This window comes from Mus caroli, chromosome 14 (genome assembly GCF_900094665.2).
Source record: "Mus caroli chromosome 14, CAROLI_EIJ_v1.1, whole genome shotgun sequence".
NCBI classification, from domain to species: Eukaryota; Metazoa; Chordata; class Mammalia; order Rodentia; family Muridae; genus Mus; species Mus caroli.
This window is the reverse complement of record NC_034583.1, coordinates 70,412,765-70,426,537: the sequence shown is the minus strand read 5'-3', so window position 1 is coordinate 70,426,537 and position 13,773 is coordinate 70,412,765. Positions and strand designations below refer to the sequence as shown.

At 41.9% G+C, this 13,773-nt stretch overlaps 1 protein-coding gene across 1 annotated transcript in view; it reads right to left on the bottom strand.

The window, feature by feature from the left end:
- Sugt1 (SGT1 homolog, MIS12 kinetochore complex assembly cochaperone) overlaps positions 1 to 13,773 on the bottom strand; it is a 38,301-nt gene that overhangs the window by 9,214 nt on the left and 15,314 nt on the right. The window contains exons 8-10 of the mRNA XM_021181788.2: positions 11,789 to 11,820; positions 9,908 to 10,004; positions 8,686 to 8,793 (exon numbers count right to left, since the gene is read on the bottom strand). Of these exons, the coding sequence (XP_021037447.1) occupies positions 8,686 to 8,793; positions 9,908 to 10,004; positions 11,789 to 11,820 (237 nt within the window). The remainder of the gene's footprint in view (positions 1 to 8,685; positions 8,794 to 9,907; positions 10,005 to 11,788; positions 11,821 to 13,773) is intronic.

Sequence of the window (13,773 nt, the reverse complement as noted above, 5' to 3'; positions counted from 1 at the left end):
AGCCAGGGCTATACAGAGAAACCCTGTCTCAAAAACCAAAAAAAAAAAAAATTAAATTTAAGTCTTGAGGACTTTGGTAGATACTTCTAGAATTACCTGCCCAGTTTCAGAAATGTTTTCATTGTAACCATCAATAAGCAAACTTACTTGTGTTTAAGTAAAATTTCCTTAAGTGTTTGAGAAGATGGCTCAGTTGGTAAAGAGCTTGCCCCACAGGCCTAAGGACCGGGTTCAGACCCTCGGTACCCATGTACAAAGCTGGGCGTGGCAGCATGTGCTTGCAACCCCAGAGCGAAGAAGATAGAGATGGGGTGGGGTGGGGTGTGCACAAGGGGATCCCTCAGGTTAGCAGGCCATAATCTAGCCAATCACTGAGCTCCAGGTTCAGTGAGAGACTATGTCTCAAAAAGGGAAATGAGGAAGACACCAGATGTTGACCTGCCTTCACACACGTTCACTCACATGCATGTGCATGCATCCCCCAACACAATTATCTTAAAACTTTGGTAATTTAAATATTACTCTCAAGTACACAGAAAATGCTTTTAAGATATGATCATATATCAGAGAAGTATCTATAAGCCATTTGTAAGAACTAGTTTTGTGCTGGCTCACCAGTTCTCAGTATTATAATACCACCAGCCCACCTCTGAGGACCCTGTGTGTAAGAGAATTCATTAATTTCTCTCAGAGGACAATTGCTCCGGCACTACTCCTAAGCAGTCATGGTATCCATTCCCTTCTCTGAGCAAGAGCCACAGACTGGTGGGAGAAGGGTTTCCTCAGGACCTGAGTGAGGGGCTCTCTTTGGCAGCTCTTCAGGATGAAACCATCAGAGAATTCTAAGCAATCAAATTCCTTGGCTGTTAGAGCAGTGTCTACCTTTATTCAACCATGTGCAGGTCAGAGGGCAATTTACAGGAAGCTGGTTTTCCCTCACCTCTTCTAACTGCTTAATTCTAATATTTACTACAGGTTGAGATTGAGTCAGGACAACGTTTCCTATACAAGGCCAAGCTATCAACATATTCTTCCCTCCTACTGTATGTGTGACTGACCACCAAAATCCTATCTCGTATGACTCCGCTTGAAGACTGCAACAACATTCCAATGTACAACATGCATACTGGAAAAGAGCTGGTTATTCAGTGGAATATATACTAAAATGTCAACAGTGACTATGGCATGTGCTCTGTTCAAAAGATCTGCATGATTAAAGGGAAGCTAAAATGCCATCTGTGGTAGCAGGGATTACCTTCTCAGTGCCTCTGTATACTCCTCCACCTTTGCTATGCTCTGCATGTATTTTTTTTATAGCCCAAATAAAAATCTGAATTATGAGGGTAAGTAGCATTGATTGAGCACTGTGTGCTTAGTCCTTTACATATGCCAGCTTACTTAACAGAACCATGGAAGATTATTGTCTACATTTTATTTATTTGCATGTATGGGTGTACCTGCATGTGTATGAACTCGTGTACAAAGATATCAGATGTGATCCTCAATCATTCTCCACCTTCTATCCTGAGATGGGGTCTCTCACTGAACGTAGAGTACAACATTTTAGCTAGTCTGACAAGCCACCTTGCTCTAAGGATCTCCTGTGTTTATCTCCTGGATGCTGAGAAGCACGAGCAGCCACCACACCCACCTGATTTCATATAGGTTCTAGAAATCTGGGTCCTCAATGTAGCAAGCTCTTTACCCACTGAATCCCATCTTCCTAGCACTACTGCATATAACACTGCCTCCCTCTGCTGTTTAAAAAAGGAAATGATAAAAGATATTACCATTTAGTTCCCTAAAGAAACATAATTACAAAAAAATTTTTTTTTACATTTGTTTTTGAAAAACACAGCAGTTTATAACTGCATATGGAAAACATGTTGACCCGAGGGTCAGAACACTGGTCTTCTATCTGTAGGTCTCTCGACCCTGTATCCAGCTGTGCAGCTGAATCCAGGAACCACCAAAGCTTTGGCAACAGTAATACCACCACAAGTTAATTCTAAGCCAAATGTGTAAGGAGCCCATGGCATTTGGGCAGCCCTGGCCAATACTGCACTGAACAACATCACTGCAGCCTTAGCCTGAACACACAACAGGCACTCTCTGCCTTGTGCATGCTCTCTCAACACGCTAGCATGCTGTAACATTAACTGAATACTGCCTGAAACACCTTGGCTGGGATTCAAAACTAGTGTATGTTAATAAAGTGCAGTAATTTTGCTGGACACACCTTTTGTGATCTTAAAAAAAAAAAAAAAAAAAAGTAAAAACCAAAAGCGTGGCTTAATTACAGAAAACTAAGACTTTGCTACAGTCCTCCTGCCAAACCTCGGCATGGGAGTATCAAACTATTCTATCCTGGGATTTTATTGTTAAATTGCTAACATGAATTTCATAAACATAAATAAATCAGTCAATGAATTCTGGATTGGGATTAGGACAGAATTTCCAACCGTTTCTGAAATGGCCCTAGAAGTACTTGTCATTTTCTACTATGTTTATGTGAAGCAGTGTTCTAAGAACTGATGGTTACAAAAACAAAGGTCAAACAACACTTAAAAAACCTCCTTGACGCTCTATGCACCAAGAAACAACCAAGTTTAATTCTTTGTGCAAAAACCAAAGATCACCTATCTTAACTTTTCTTTCATTTTTAGTAAATGGCAAGGTTCTACATATAACCGAATAATCGTTTAAAAATAAATTTCTTTAAAATTTATTATTAGTGAACACTTGAGTTATGTTATATATCTATATATTCCCAGGGCCACATAAAATGTTCTCAAGCAAAATGGTTATAAAAGCCCTGCTTTAGACACAACCTTAGAATCTTAAATTCCATTCAGAACAAAGAAAAACCTAAGAAGCATTGCTCTTGTATCCTGGGCCAGCACAAACAACTAACAGAGATCCCCCTGCCTGAGGGTTGGGACAGGTTTGTGCCACGTTATTATTTACTACGGTGTAAACTTTGAGACCGTTTTCTTCCTTGAGCCTTTAATCCCAGGACTCAGGAATCAGAAGCAAGCTGATTTCTGGGAGTTTGAGACCAGCCTGTTCTATGGAGGGAGTTTGGGGACAGCCAGCTCTACACAGAGAAACCCTGTCTCAAAAATAAAACAAACAAAACCCAAAACATTCACTCTATCAATTCCAATTCAGGTTCCTCCACAAGCATCACTGAGCACTGTGTATATAGGGGGAGAACTACCAAATTTAGCAGATAAAAATAGTGTGAGTATATTTATGCCAAAGTTATTCAGTTGCCAGGTATGGTGGCACACACCTTTAATCCCAGCACTTGGGAGGCAGAGGCAGGCGGATTTCTGAGTACGAGGCCAGCCTGGTCTATAAAGTGAGTTCCAGGACAGCCAGGGCTACACAGAGAAACCCTGTCTCAAGAAAACAAAAACAAAACAAAAAACCTAAAATAAAATAATAAATTCATAACCTGAAATACAAACTGCATTTATATGCCAAACATTATGTGAAATACAAATTCTTAAGTCATTCATCATCTCGTCACAGAAATCAATTCTTAATAAATGACTTCAAATGGACATGCAGTAGGGCTCTCTTGGACTGGGAAGATATCTAAGTGGTAAGCTTGCACAGGGTCCCAGGTTCAATACCTAGCAACAGGAGGCAGGAGGCGGATGTGGGTGGGGGTTCACAGATGGACAATAAGAAAGGACAATATCTGAATTCTGGCATTCAAAAGGCCAAGGCAGGAGAATGAACAGCTTGAGGGGAGCCTTTGACTTAAAAACCAAAACAACTAAAAAACACCCAACAAAAACACACCATTCCTCACCTGCCTCTCTTATCTCTCTCCAGTTTTGGGACCGACTGCTCAAAATTCTATTATTAAATAAATTTAACTCTATGTGAATAGTGCAGCAACTGAAAATGGCCAATCCCTTGTGGTGGTTTAAATATGCTTGGCTCAGGAGTGGTACTATTAGGAGGCATATATGGCCTCGTTGAAGGAAGTGTGTCACTATGGAGTTGGGCTTTGAGAGACCCTCCTCCTAGCTGCCTGGTTCTTCTCCTGTTTGTTTGCCTTTGGAACAAGATATAGAACTCTCAGATCCTCAAATCTACCTGGACTCTGCCAACCTTGATGACAATGGACTGAACCTCAGAACCTGTAAGCCAGCCCCAATTAAACGTTGTCCTTTGCCTTGGTCATGGTGCCTGCTCACAGCAGTAAAACCCTAACTGAGAAAGAAGTTGGTACCAGGGACTGGGCATTGCTGTGATAGGCCTGACCATGTTTTTGTTTGGAAGAATGTGGATTTTGGGACCTTGGATTTGGAAAGCCGTGGAATGATTTAGTTGGGTTTGATGGGCCATCCTAGTAGGAATATGGAAGCCAGTGCTGCTGAGGGTGACTTGAACTGTATAGGCCTACTGGCTCAAGGGGTTTCAGAAGAGAAGAGTTTTAATATGTGGCCTACAGACTGCTCTTGTGATATTTTGGTGAAGAATGTGGCTGCTTTTTGCCTTTGTTCAAAGAGTCTGACTGAGGCTAAGGTAAAGAGATTTAGATTAATTGCTTTGACAAAGGAAGTGTCAAAACAGTCTGGTATAGATTCTGCTGTGCAGTTACTAAAGTTCACTCTTAGGAAGAGACTTTCGATGACTAGGAGTGAGCTTCCGAAGGAAAAGTACAAACTGTATGGTTAAAAGAATAAAGGGCTGTTGTGGATCTGGTCTAATGCCACTAGTACTGTTATCTGGGTCCCCCAAATTGCACAAGAATCCACATATCTACACGTAGCACCCTGTCCCCAGTTGGTTTTGATTGGTAAATAAAGTTGCAGGTGGCTAGTGGCTGGGCAGGGGGACAGAGGTAGGACTTTTAGGATTCCCAGGCAAGAGACCCAGGAAGCAGAGGGACAGCTGCCATGCTGGAGGAGAAGTACAGAGGACAGAGAAGAGCTGGGGAAGAGTGGGCCCAAGGAGCCTCCAACTGGGTCTAGGGCAACAAAGATGTAATACAGATCTTAGGAAGTAATAACTCAGAAATATTGGGGGAGGGGGGTTGTTAGCCACATGGAGGTTTGGAAGTGGCCTAGCCATTGAGCTGTTAAAGGCATATTAAAATATAAGGGTGTCTCTCTCTGTGTGTGTGTGTGTGTGTGTCTTTCAATCGAAAACCCAGAACACTGGGAAGGGTAGCATGGAATGCTGCTGCCACCCAGGGTTGATTTGAGTAGGATTAATTAAGTAGTACTACAAAGGGGCACCAAGAAATAGAATGGAGCTGTCCTATGTTCAAGGAGATAAACAAATTAAAAGAGTGGTGACTTTGGGGCAAGATCCCACCCAAACTGAGGCTTGGCACTGAGACAGACAGGGAAGACTACTGGTGAACATGCAGCCTCAGTTGCAGTTGATGGTCCAGGCCAGAGGGGGTCATGCAAAGAAGATGAGGCTTGGTACCATGAAAGGAGCCTATGAGAGACAGTTGGTGAAGCCTGGTTTCAGCAGAAGACCCCAACACATTAGAGATGTCAGTACCCTGGGATGATTACCAAGAACAGCAGCAGCAGTGGAGTGGAGTCAACAAGAGCCTAAAGTGCTACAGAGAGAGCTGGAGAAGTGAGTGACCCAAGCCTTTTGGAGGAGCCCAGAAAATCATGTGTGGCTTTCAGGAACTGAAGCAAGCTGTAATGCTGAAGTTGCCTTGCAGACCCCAAGATGTTAAAGATGCCAGAGCCATGGGATACCTGTGGAGGAAAGCTGCTCACAGGGAGTGGAGCCAGCCCAGGAGAAAGAAAGGAGTTGGCAATCTGAAGAGTGCTTTGGCATCAGACCTGAGATGCAGAGTCTGGAGTTTGCCAAGCTGGTTTTCTGTCTTTCTTGGGTCCAGTATTTCCTCACTATGATGTTTTCAAATGGTAATGTATAGCCTGTGATGATGTGATCGGCTTTTTGCTGTTTTGCTTTTGATTTTATAAGGGATGGCAGTTAATTGTGTGGATGAATCTCAGAAGACACTTTGTACTTTTAACATTGTTGAGACTGCTATAGATTATGAGAACTTTTGAAGTTGGAGTAAATATATTTTGCATTATACTATGGCTAGGTGTGGCACCCATAGACTCATGTGTTTGAACAAGCCTATAGGAGCCAGGGAGTGGAATGTAGTGGTTTGAATATGCTTGGCCCAGGAAGTGGCGCTATTAGGAAGTGTGGACTTGTTGGAGGAACTATGTCATTGTGCTGGTGGCCTTGAGAGACCCTCCTCCTAGCTGCCTGGTAACTAGTCTTCTGTTTGCCTTTAGAACAAGATGAAAACTCTCAGCACCTCCTGTACCATACCCTGCCTGGAAGCGGCCATGATCCCACCTTGATGATAATGGACTTAACTTCAGAATCTGTAAGCCTGCCCAGTTAAATGTTGTCCTTGTAAGAGTTGCCTTGGTCATGGTGTCACTTCACAGCAATGGAAACTCTAACTTCTCAGACACCCCTCTTCTCACTCTGCACCATCCCACAGAGTGCAGTGTCATGTAGCTGCCTCATAACCGGCCAGCTTTGTTCCTGACAAGCCATACATTTTCCTAAAGGGCAATCCTTAAGTCAATGCAAACTCTACTTCTAAGCTTTGTTCTTCCTACTCCAACAGAGGAAGGGCAGGATCCTATTCCAGGAATAGAGAAGATTAGACTGCAAAATGTCCACCTAAACAATTCCTTTTTCACTTACTCATTTATGATATCTTTTATTTATGATAAACTATTTCACAGTTTTACAATTACATAGTTTTACATAAAGATCTCAAGATGCATTTAACCTATATCTTTCATTTTGGGTTGCGCAAGTCACATGCTTTATTTATACTGTATTTTGTTTTTGTTTGTTTGTTTTTTTCTTTTTTTCTCACTCTAACCCATGATTTCAGTGACCTGAAAAATCACTTTGTAGCCCAGGCTTGCCTCAAACTCACAGCAATCCTCTTACTCTATCCTTCTGGATGCTGGAATTACAGGTAGGAGTCACCATACCCTACAGTTTTTATTTTTAATTTGTCTATATTCTCTACTAAATTATACTACTTCCTTCTTTTTTTGGAATGACATTTAAAATACTCTAAAAAATAATTCCATTGGCATTCTTATTTTTAACTATACAGGAATCTAACTTATATAATCATACTATAATTCAAATATATTCAGCATTTCCTCTTAATAAAATAACCTAGAGCTGGGTATTGTGGTGCACACGCTTAATCCCAGTACTTGGGAGGCAGAGGCAGGCAGATCTGAGTTCAAGGTCAGTTTGGTCTACAGAGTGAGTTTCAGGACAGCAAAGAGGACACACAGAGACATCCTGTCTCAAACAAACAAAGAAAATAACCTAAGTTCAGTTGGACTAATAAAATCAACAAAATGCAGGTTCTACCTTACAGTACGTATAAACTATGTGAGACAGACCACACTGACAGTTCACGAGCATCAAATCTCATGAAGAGGCTGGTTAGAACTGGAAAGATGGCTCAGCGGAGAAAAGTACAGACTGCTCTTGCTGAGGATTCCAGAATCCATATTCACAGCCACCTTTAAAACTCCAGTTCCAAGGGGACCCAATGCCTCTGGCCTCCTGAGACACCTGCACTCATGCGCACTAGTCCCAGTACAAACACATGCATGAGTTTTAAAACAATGAAGTCTAAGGTGTTTGCTCTGTGCGGATCAGGACATGAGCTCAGCTTCCCAGCACCCACAGAAAATGCAGCTGTGTCATTTGTTCTTAACTCCAGAGCTAGGACAGCACATACAGGCAGATTCCTGGGGCTCACTGGCCTGCCAATCTAAGTAAAACAGGGAGCTGCAATATAGCTAAAGACCCTACGTCAAAAGACACCCCATTTCAACCTTACACACACACACACACACACACACACAATAACTAGATTGGCTGATTGATATATCTACATTAAATAGAAACCTTAGTTAGGATTTTACTGCGGTGAACAGACACCATGACCAAGGCAACTCTATAAGGACAACATTTAATTGGGGCTGGCTTACAGGTTCAGAGGTTCAGTCCATTATCATTAGGGAGGGAGCATGGCAGCATCCAGGCAAGCATGGTGCAGGAGGAGCTGAGAGTTCTTCATCTTCATCTGAAGATCACTAGAAGGCTGATTACTAGGCAGCTAGGAGGAGGGTCTCAAAGCCTACCTCCAACAAGGCCACACCTCTTAATAGCGCCACTCCAGGGACCAAGCATATTCAAACCACCACAAACCTGAGTCTGATCCCCCAGACCCACATGGTAGATAGAAGAGAGCCAGTTCCCAGTTCCCACAAAATGTCCTACGACCTCTACTCACCCATCACAGCTCTCACATACATACATACATACATACATACAAACACACACACACACACACAGATGTAAATGTAATTTTAAAATTTAGAAAAAACCCCTTTGTTCTTATTTACTCATACCTTTAACCAGTGGTGTGTGTCTTAGAAACAGCGACACTGCCTGGGATGCAGACTCCTGGTAGAGTCCTTGCCTAGCACATGAAGTTCTGGGTTTGATCCCCAACACGCTGAGAGCAGGGGCTACAGGCCAGCTATACGTGGATGATTTCATCTACCAGTATCCTTTTGCAGCTATTACTTTTTCAATATTACATTCTCTCTGCTTGCTTACCTTTGTTGAAAGTACTTTAAATGTGCTCTGTTCTGGAATTATAGGGTGAAGCAACCTCAGCTTCAAACTGTAGTCTTCTCCAGAAGGGATTTTCACGACAGCAGACAACTAATGAAAACACAGTTAGTATCATACTTTGTAAATGTATATAAAAAGCCAAGTATTTAATATAACTACAAATTTCAGCAATGTTGCAGATGGGTGTGTGTGTGTGTGAGTTTGTGTGTGAGTGTGTGAGTTTGTGTGTAGGCCAGATGACAGGTTGCAGGAGGCTGCTTTCTCCCTCCACCATGTGGAGCCCCGGGATTGAACTCAGACTGTGAGTCAGGCTTGGCAAACGGGGCCTTTACCCCCCAAGCCATCTCACCAGCTCTACAATGTCAGATTTAGACACTTCAAAAGAATATTTTCTTCTTTTCACATGGCATCTCTCATTTGAATTCTCATACATAGAACCAAATGGTAGAAAAGATTGTTGCATTGTATTAATTACAGATCTAATTACAGATACTTAGTATTCAAAACACAAAAACATAATACATAAGAACAAATATAGCATACAGCTTTTAAAAATGCCTACTCTATGTAAATTATATTAATTCTATCACAATACTGCTTGTAAATATCTATCATGAGGAAGGAAAAAGCTATTAAATCATACTCCTTTAATATAGTTAATAAACTTGAAGACATGTATAAACCCCATACAACTAAACTGTTTGTGCGTGTGTTGTGTGTGATATTGGTAGGTAGTTGGTGGTAGTAAACCTAACTGTTTTGAAAGTAACATATACCAGGAAGTTTAACCAAAGCATTGATCTTACTGTCAGCCCAGTTCTGCCTTGCACTGCAAACCTAACAGATGATGTAAGCCAGCAACACTAGCAAAAGTTCACTGTGCACAATAAGCAAGTGCACAGTGACACGTACCCCAGGATCTGATGCAGGAGGACTGCAGCAGGTTCAAGGCCGGCCATGGCTAGATAGCAGGACCTTGTCTCAGACCAAGTGCAAGCACCTCTAGAGACAGCCTACTGCAAACATGTTCTTAGTTCATATTTTTCAAAATTTTCAAATGAAAAGCAATGCTCCAATTTCATTTAGTATTTTCCATTTTATCTCAAGAAGAAATGAAATATATCTAATAAACTGGTATAAATTATTCATACACTAAATTTACAAACAGTATTTAACTTCTACAAAAGGTTCAAAGACTAATTACCTCTCTCTCTGAGAATCCCACACGTACATCATTCTTCTGAACGCTCTTGATCATAAGGGTAATGATTACGTGAGACTCGGTTTGATACCAGTCATACCTATTCAAAGAAATAACTTAATATAACTTCTGATTTTCTTAAAGTTGTCAAATTAATAGTTTTACTAGAACAAGAGCTCCACCTTTAGGAAGTAAATGACAAAGCAGCTATATAAATAACTAATCCTATCAGCAGGTAGACAATGGCAAACCTTTCCAGTCCCAATGCCCTAAGTTCCTGATACTGCTGTGCTTAAGCTAATACAGAAGATGAAAATTTAACAGCTACCAGTTATGTGCACCACCAACACCGTCATTTTTTAACTCTTTAAAAACAGCTTGAGAGTGCTAGCTTGGAAAGATGAAGCAGTCAGCTTGCGAACCAATTGGCAGCACTGACACAGTGGGCACAGGTCAGCCTATGTCAGTACTCCAAGTTCTGCTCACTCAAGGTGGGAGCAAATATAAGGAGTGAAACAATGAAGAGCATTGCCTAGATGCCCCACAGTGCCTGCCGACACACTATACACTGTATTAAAGGATTAATTCAAGTTCTGAGGGAAGGCCAGCGTGTCTAAGAATTTTACATGTCTTCCAATAACAAAAGCACTGAAAATGTAGGCATTCATTCTCACTCCCAAACTAGACTGGACTAAAATCTCCCAGAGGGCAAAGCTGCTTCCGCAGCACTAATCTATATCTAAGGATAAGGGCAAGTGCCTGCTTCACAGTGTACTTAATAATCCGTTCTGAACTGCCACTCCCCTGCTTAGATTACAATAAAAGCCATCTTTGGTAAAGAAATGCACTTCAACAGGCCCAGCACACACCTTCACAACTAGTAAGACTCCGAAGTTCCAGTCTTAAGAATACAAGTTGTTTATGTGGCTAGAGAATACTTTGTATGTTGTGTGCATATATACATGTGGCCTAGTGAATGTGTGTGTTGGCCAGTGGTTGGGTGTCTTCTTTAATTGTTTCCTATGTTACTTTTTGAAATGTGTTTACTCACCTGGAGTTTATTAAATGGCTAGACAAGCTGGCTGGCCAGTGAGCTCCAGGGAGCCATCTTTCTCTATCCACGCAGCACTAAGATTACAGGTGTGCTGCCATGTCCAGTCTTTGGTTTGGTTGGTTTTATTTTATATTTATGTGGGTGATCAAATCTAAACTCAGATGCTCACCCCTGCAGGGCAAGCACTTCACTGACTAAGCCACAGTCAAAGCCTTGCTATTCGTTCATTATGAGACTGCAATACTAGCTCTGAACTCATGTAGAACATTCCTAATATGATCCAAATATAAGAGGCAGAACAAGGGCTGACGGTACAGTTCACCTACATGGCACTCGCCTAAGATGCATGGGGCCTTTGCTGGCTCAGTCCTCAGCACCTGTTTCTTGCACTCGAGTGCACACACATACATGCTCACAAGACACACAAACACACACACATGCACACACACACACACACACACACACACACCCAGACACACAGGCACACACACCAGCAGCAGCATGGCAAGTTTCAATTCTGTGTAGCCCACTACTTCTTTACGTGGACAACAGTGACTTCACAGGAAGCAACTCTCTATAATACACACAAAGGCAACATGATATGGAACCAAGCTAAGCAAGTTTAGAGATGACAGTGATATGAATTCATTAAAATGTTAATACTAATTAGTAGACAGACTTAAAGTTAAATTTTTCATGAGGACTGTAACACAATTTTTAAATTAGAAAACACTTAAAATCACAGTTAAGGATCTGCCTTCTGTGAAACCAGAATTTTCTCCTCTTAAGCACATTTACCATGGGCTTCTTTATAAGAAAGAAACACTTACTTGATTTTTGACTGGGTCCTCTGAGATGCAGACTGGTTTGGGCAAGTTGAAAGAGAAAATATTTTACATGTTAGTTTAGCAGCTATATTTTAAAAAATCCATGTATTATTAATTAGCTGAGGCCTGTAGTCCTAGAATATGGAAGAAGTGCAGTGTGTAATCTTAGCGCCTGGCAGCCTGCTTTTCCAAGCAGGAGGAGGAGGAGCACACACCAGCTGTACTCACAGTGAGAGCCTGCTGCAGCAAACAACAAAACCTTTCTAACATGACTACAAGAACTGACTTGTGTAGTATGTATATCCAGCAGAAAGACACAGAACTCAAGAACTGAAGACCACTTCCAACGGGTGTGGCAGCAGCACAGTGACAAGAGCAGCCCAGGCTACAGGAGACCGTGGCAACAACAGAAAGTCAGCTTTAAGACAGTATAACCTTAGGCTGAATTACAACCATCAAACACTGCTCTAGAAACGGTAAAGGATCATCTGGAGGGTGAGCTTCAGAACGCCACTGTACACATGTAAGGCGTCTCTGCAACATACCCTAACCATGAGGAAATAAGAGTACTGGGATTATAAGGGTGAGCCACCACTCTCAGCCAGCAAAATGGGTCTTACCTAAACCATATGCTGAAACTATCAACTACTAATCAAGGCTATGTAAAGATAAGAAGATGCCCAAGTCATGGGTGGCCTCTAATTTGTCCCTAATGAAAAAACAAGCAACCAAAGAAGTAAGCAAAACCATTCTAGAGGTGTGACACCAACTTGGAACTCCTCTCCAGCATTAGCCTACAGGAAACAAGCACAGATCCCGACTAGAACAAGGACAATGTAACCTGGAAACAGGACACAATAGACTAAATGGGGACTGAAGACATGGTTCAGCAGTTAAGAGAACTGGCTGCTCTCCAGAAAATCCAGGTTTGATTTGTAGCACCAACCTGACAGCTCACAACCATCTGTAACTCCAGTTCCAGGAGATTCAATGCCCACTTGATGTCATGATGTACATACATGTACATTTAGGAAAAACACTCAGGCACATTAGGTAGGTAGGTAGATAGATAGATAGATAGATATAGATATAGATAGACAGACAGACAGACAGACCGACCAAAATAAAGGGTATATGCCACTAAAGCTATATATGCTTTATTACTGGACAAATTGTGGTTTTGTTAGCCAAATACCATTCTGTTGTGTGCAAGCTTAGATTCTAAGTATCCCCTGATCACAAAGGTTAAACATAGCTGATGGTGCCATTCTGGGAGTTAGGGGCTTTCTGGAAGAAAGAAGTCACTGAGGAACTGAATGCCTTTGCAAGTTATACTGGACGTCCTGTCAGTGCCCCACTTTGTCTCCTGGTCACCCTGATGTAAGCTGCTATGATCTGATCTCCTTAAGCACATAAGCCAAAACAAACCTTTCTTCCCTAAACTGCTTCTCTTAGCTCACAGTGCTTGTAAAAGCCTGGCCCACACACACACCTAGATTCAATTCCAAATATTCTAAGGCCCGAACAGAAACACTATTAACAGGTACATTAGGAAGTCAGCTGTAAAGACCTCTCCACTTCCACTTAGTTCCTCGTTTACCACTCAATTACCTAGGAATGAGGGCAGGCATGGACAGACAGGTGGCTGAACAGGGCTTCAGTTTTGAAAGCTGTTGTAAACTTTGCCTATATACACACACTGACTAATGCTCCCAAGAACTCTGTCTGGAACAAAATAGCTGTTAGCTGCAGGTTTTTAACCCCCAGTTTGTCCAAACAGTATTTCTCTGTGTAGTCCAGGCTGCCCTGAAACTCACTCTGCAGACCAGGCTGGCCTCAAACTCAGAGATCCACCTGCCTCTGCCTCTGGGATTACAGGCTCTGCAGGAAATCTTTTTTTTTTTTTTTTTTTTTTTTTTTGGTTTTTTGAGACAGGGTTTCTCTTTATAGCCCTGGCTGTCCTGGAACTCACTCTGTAGACCAGGCTG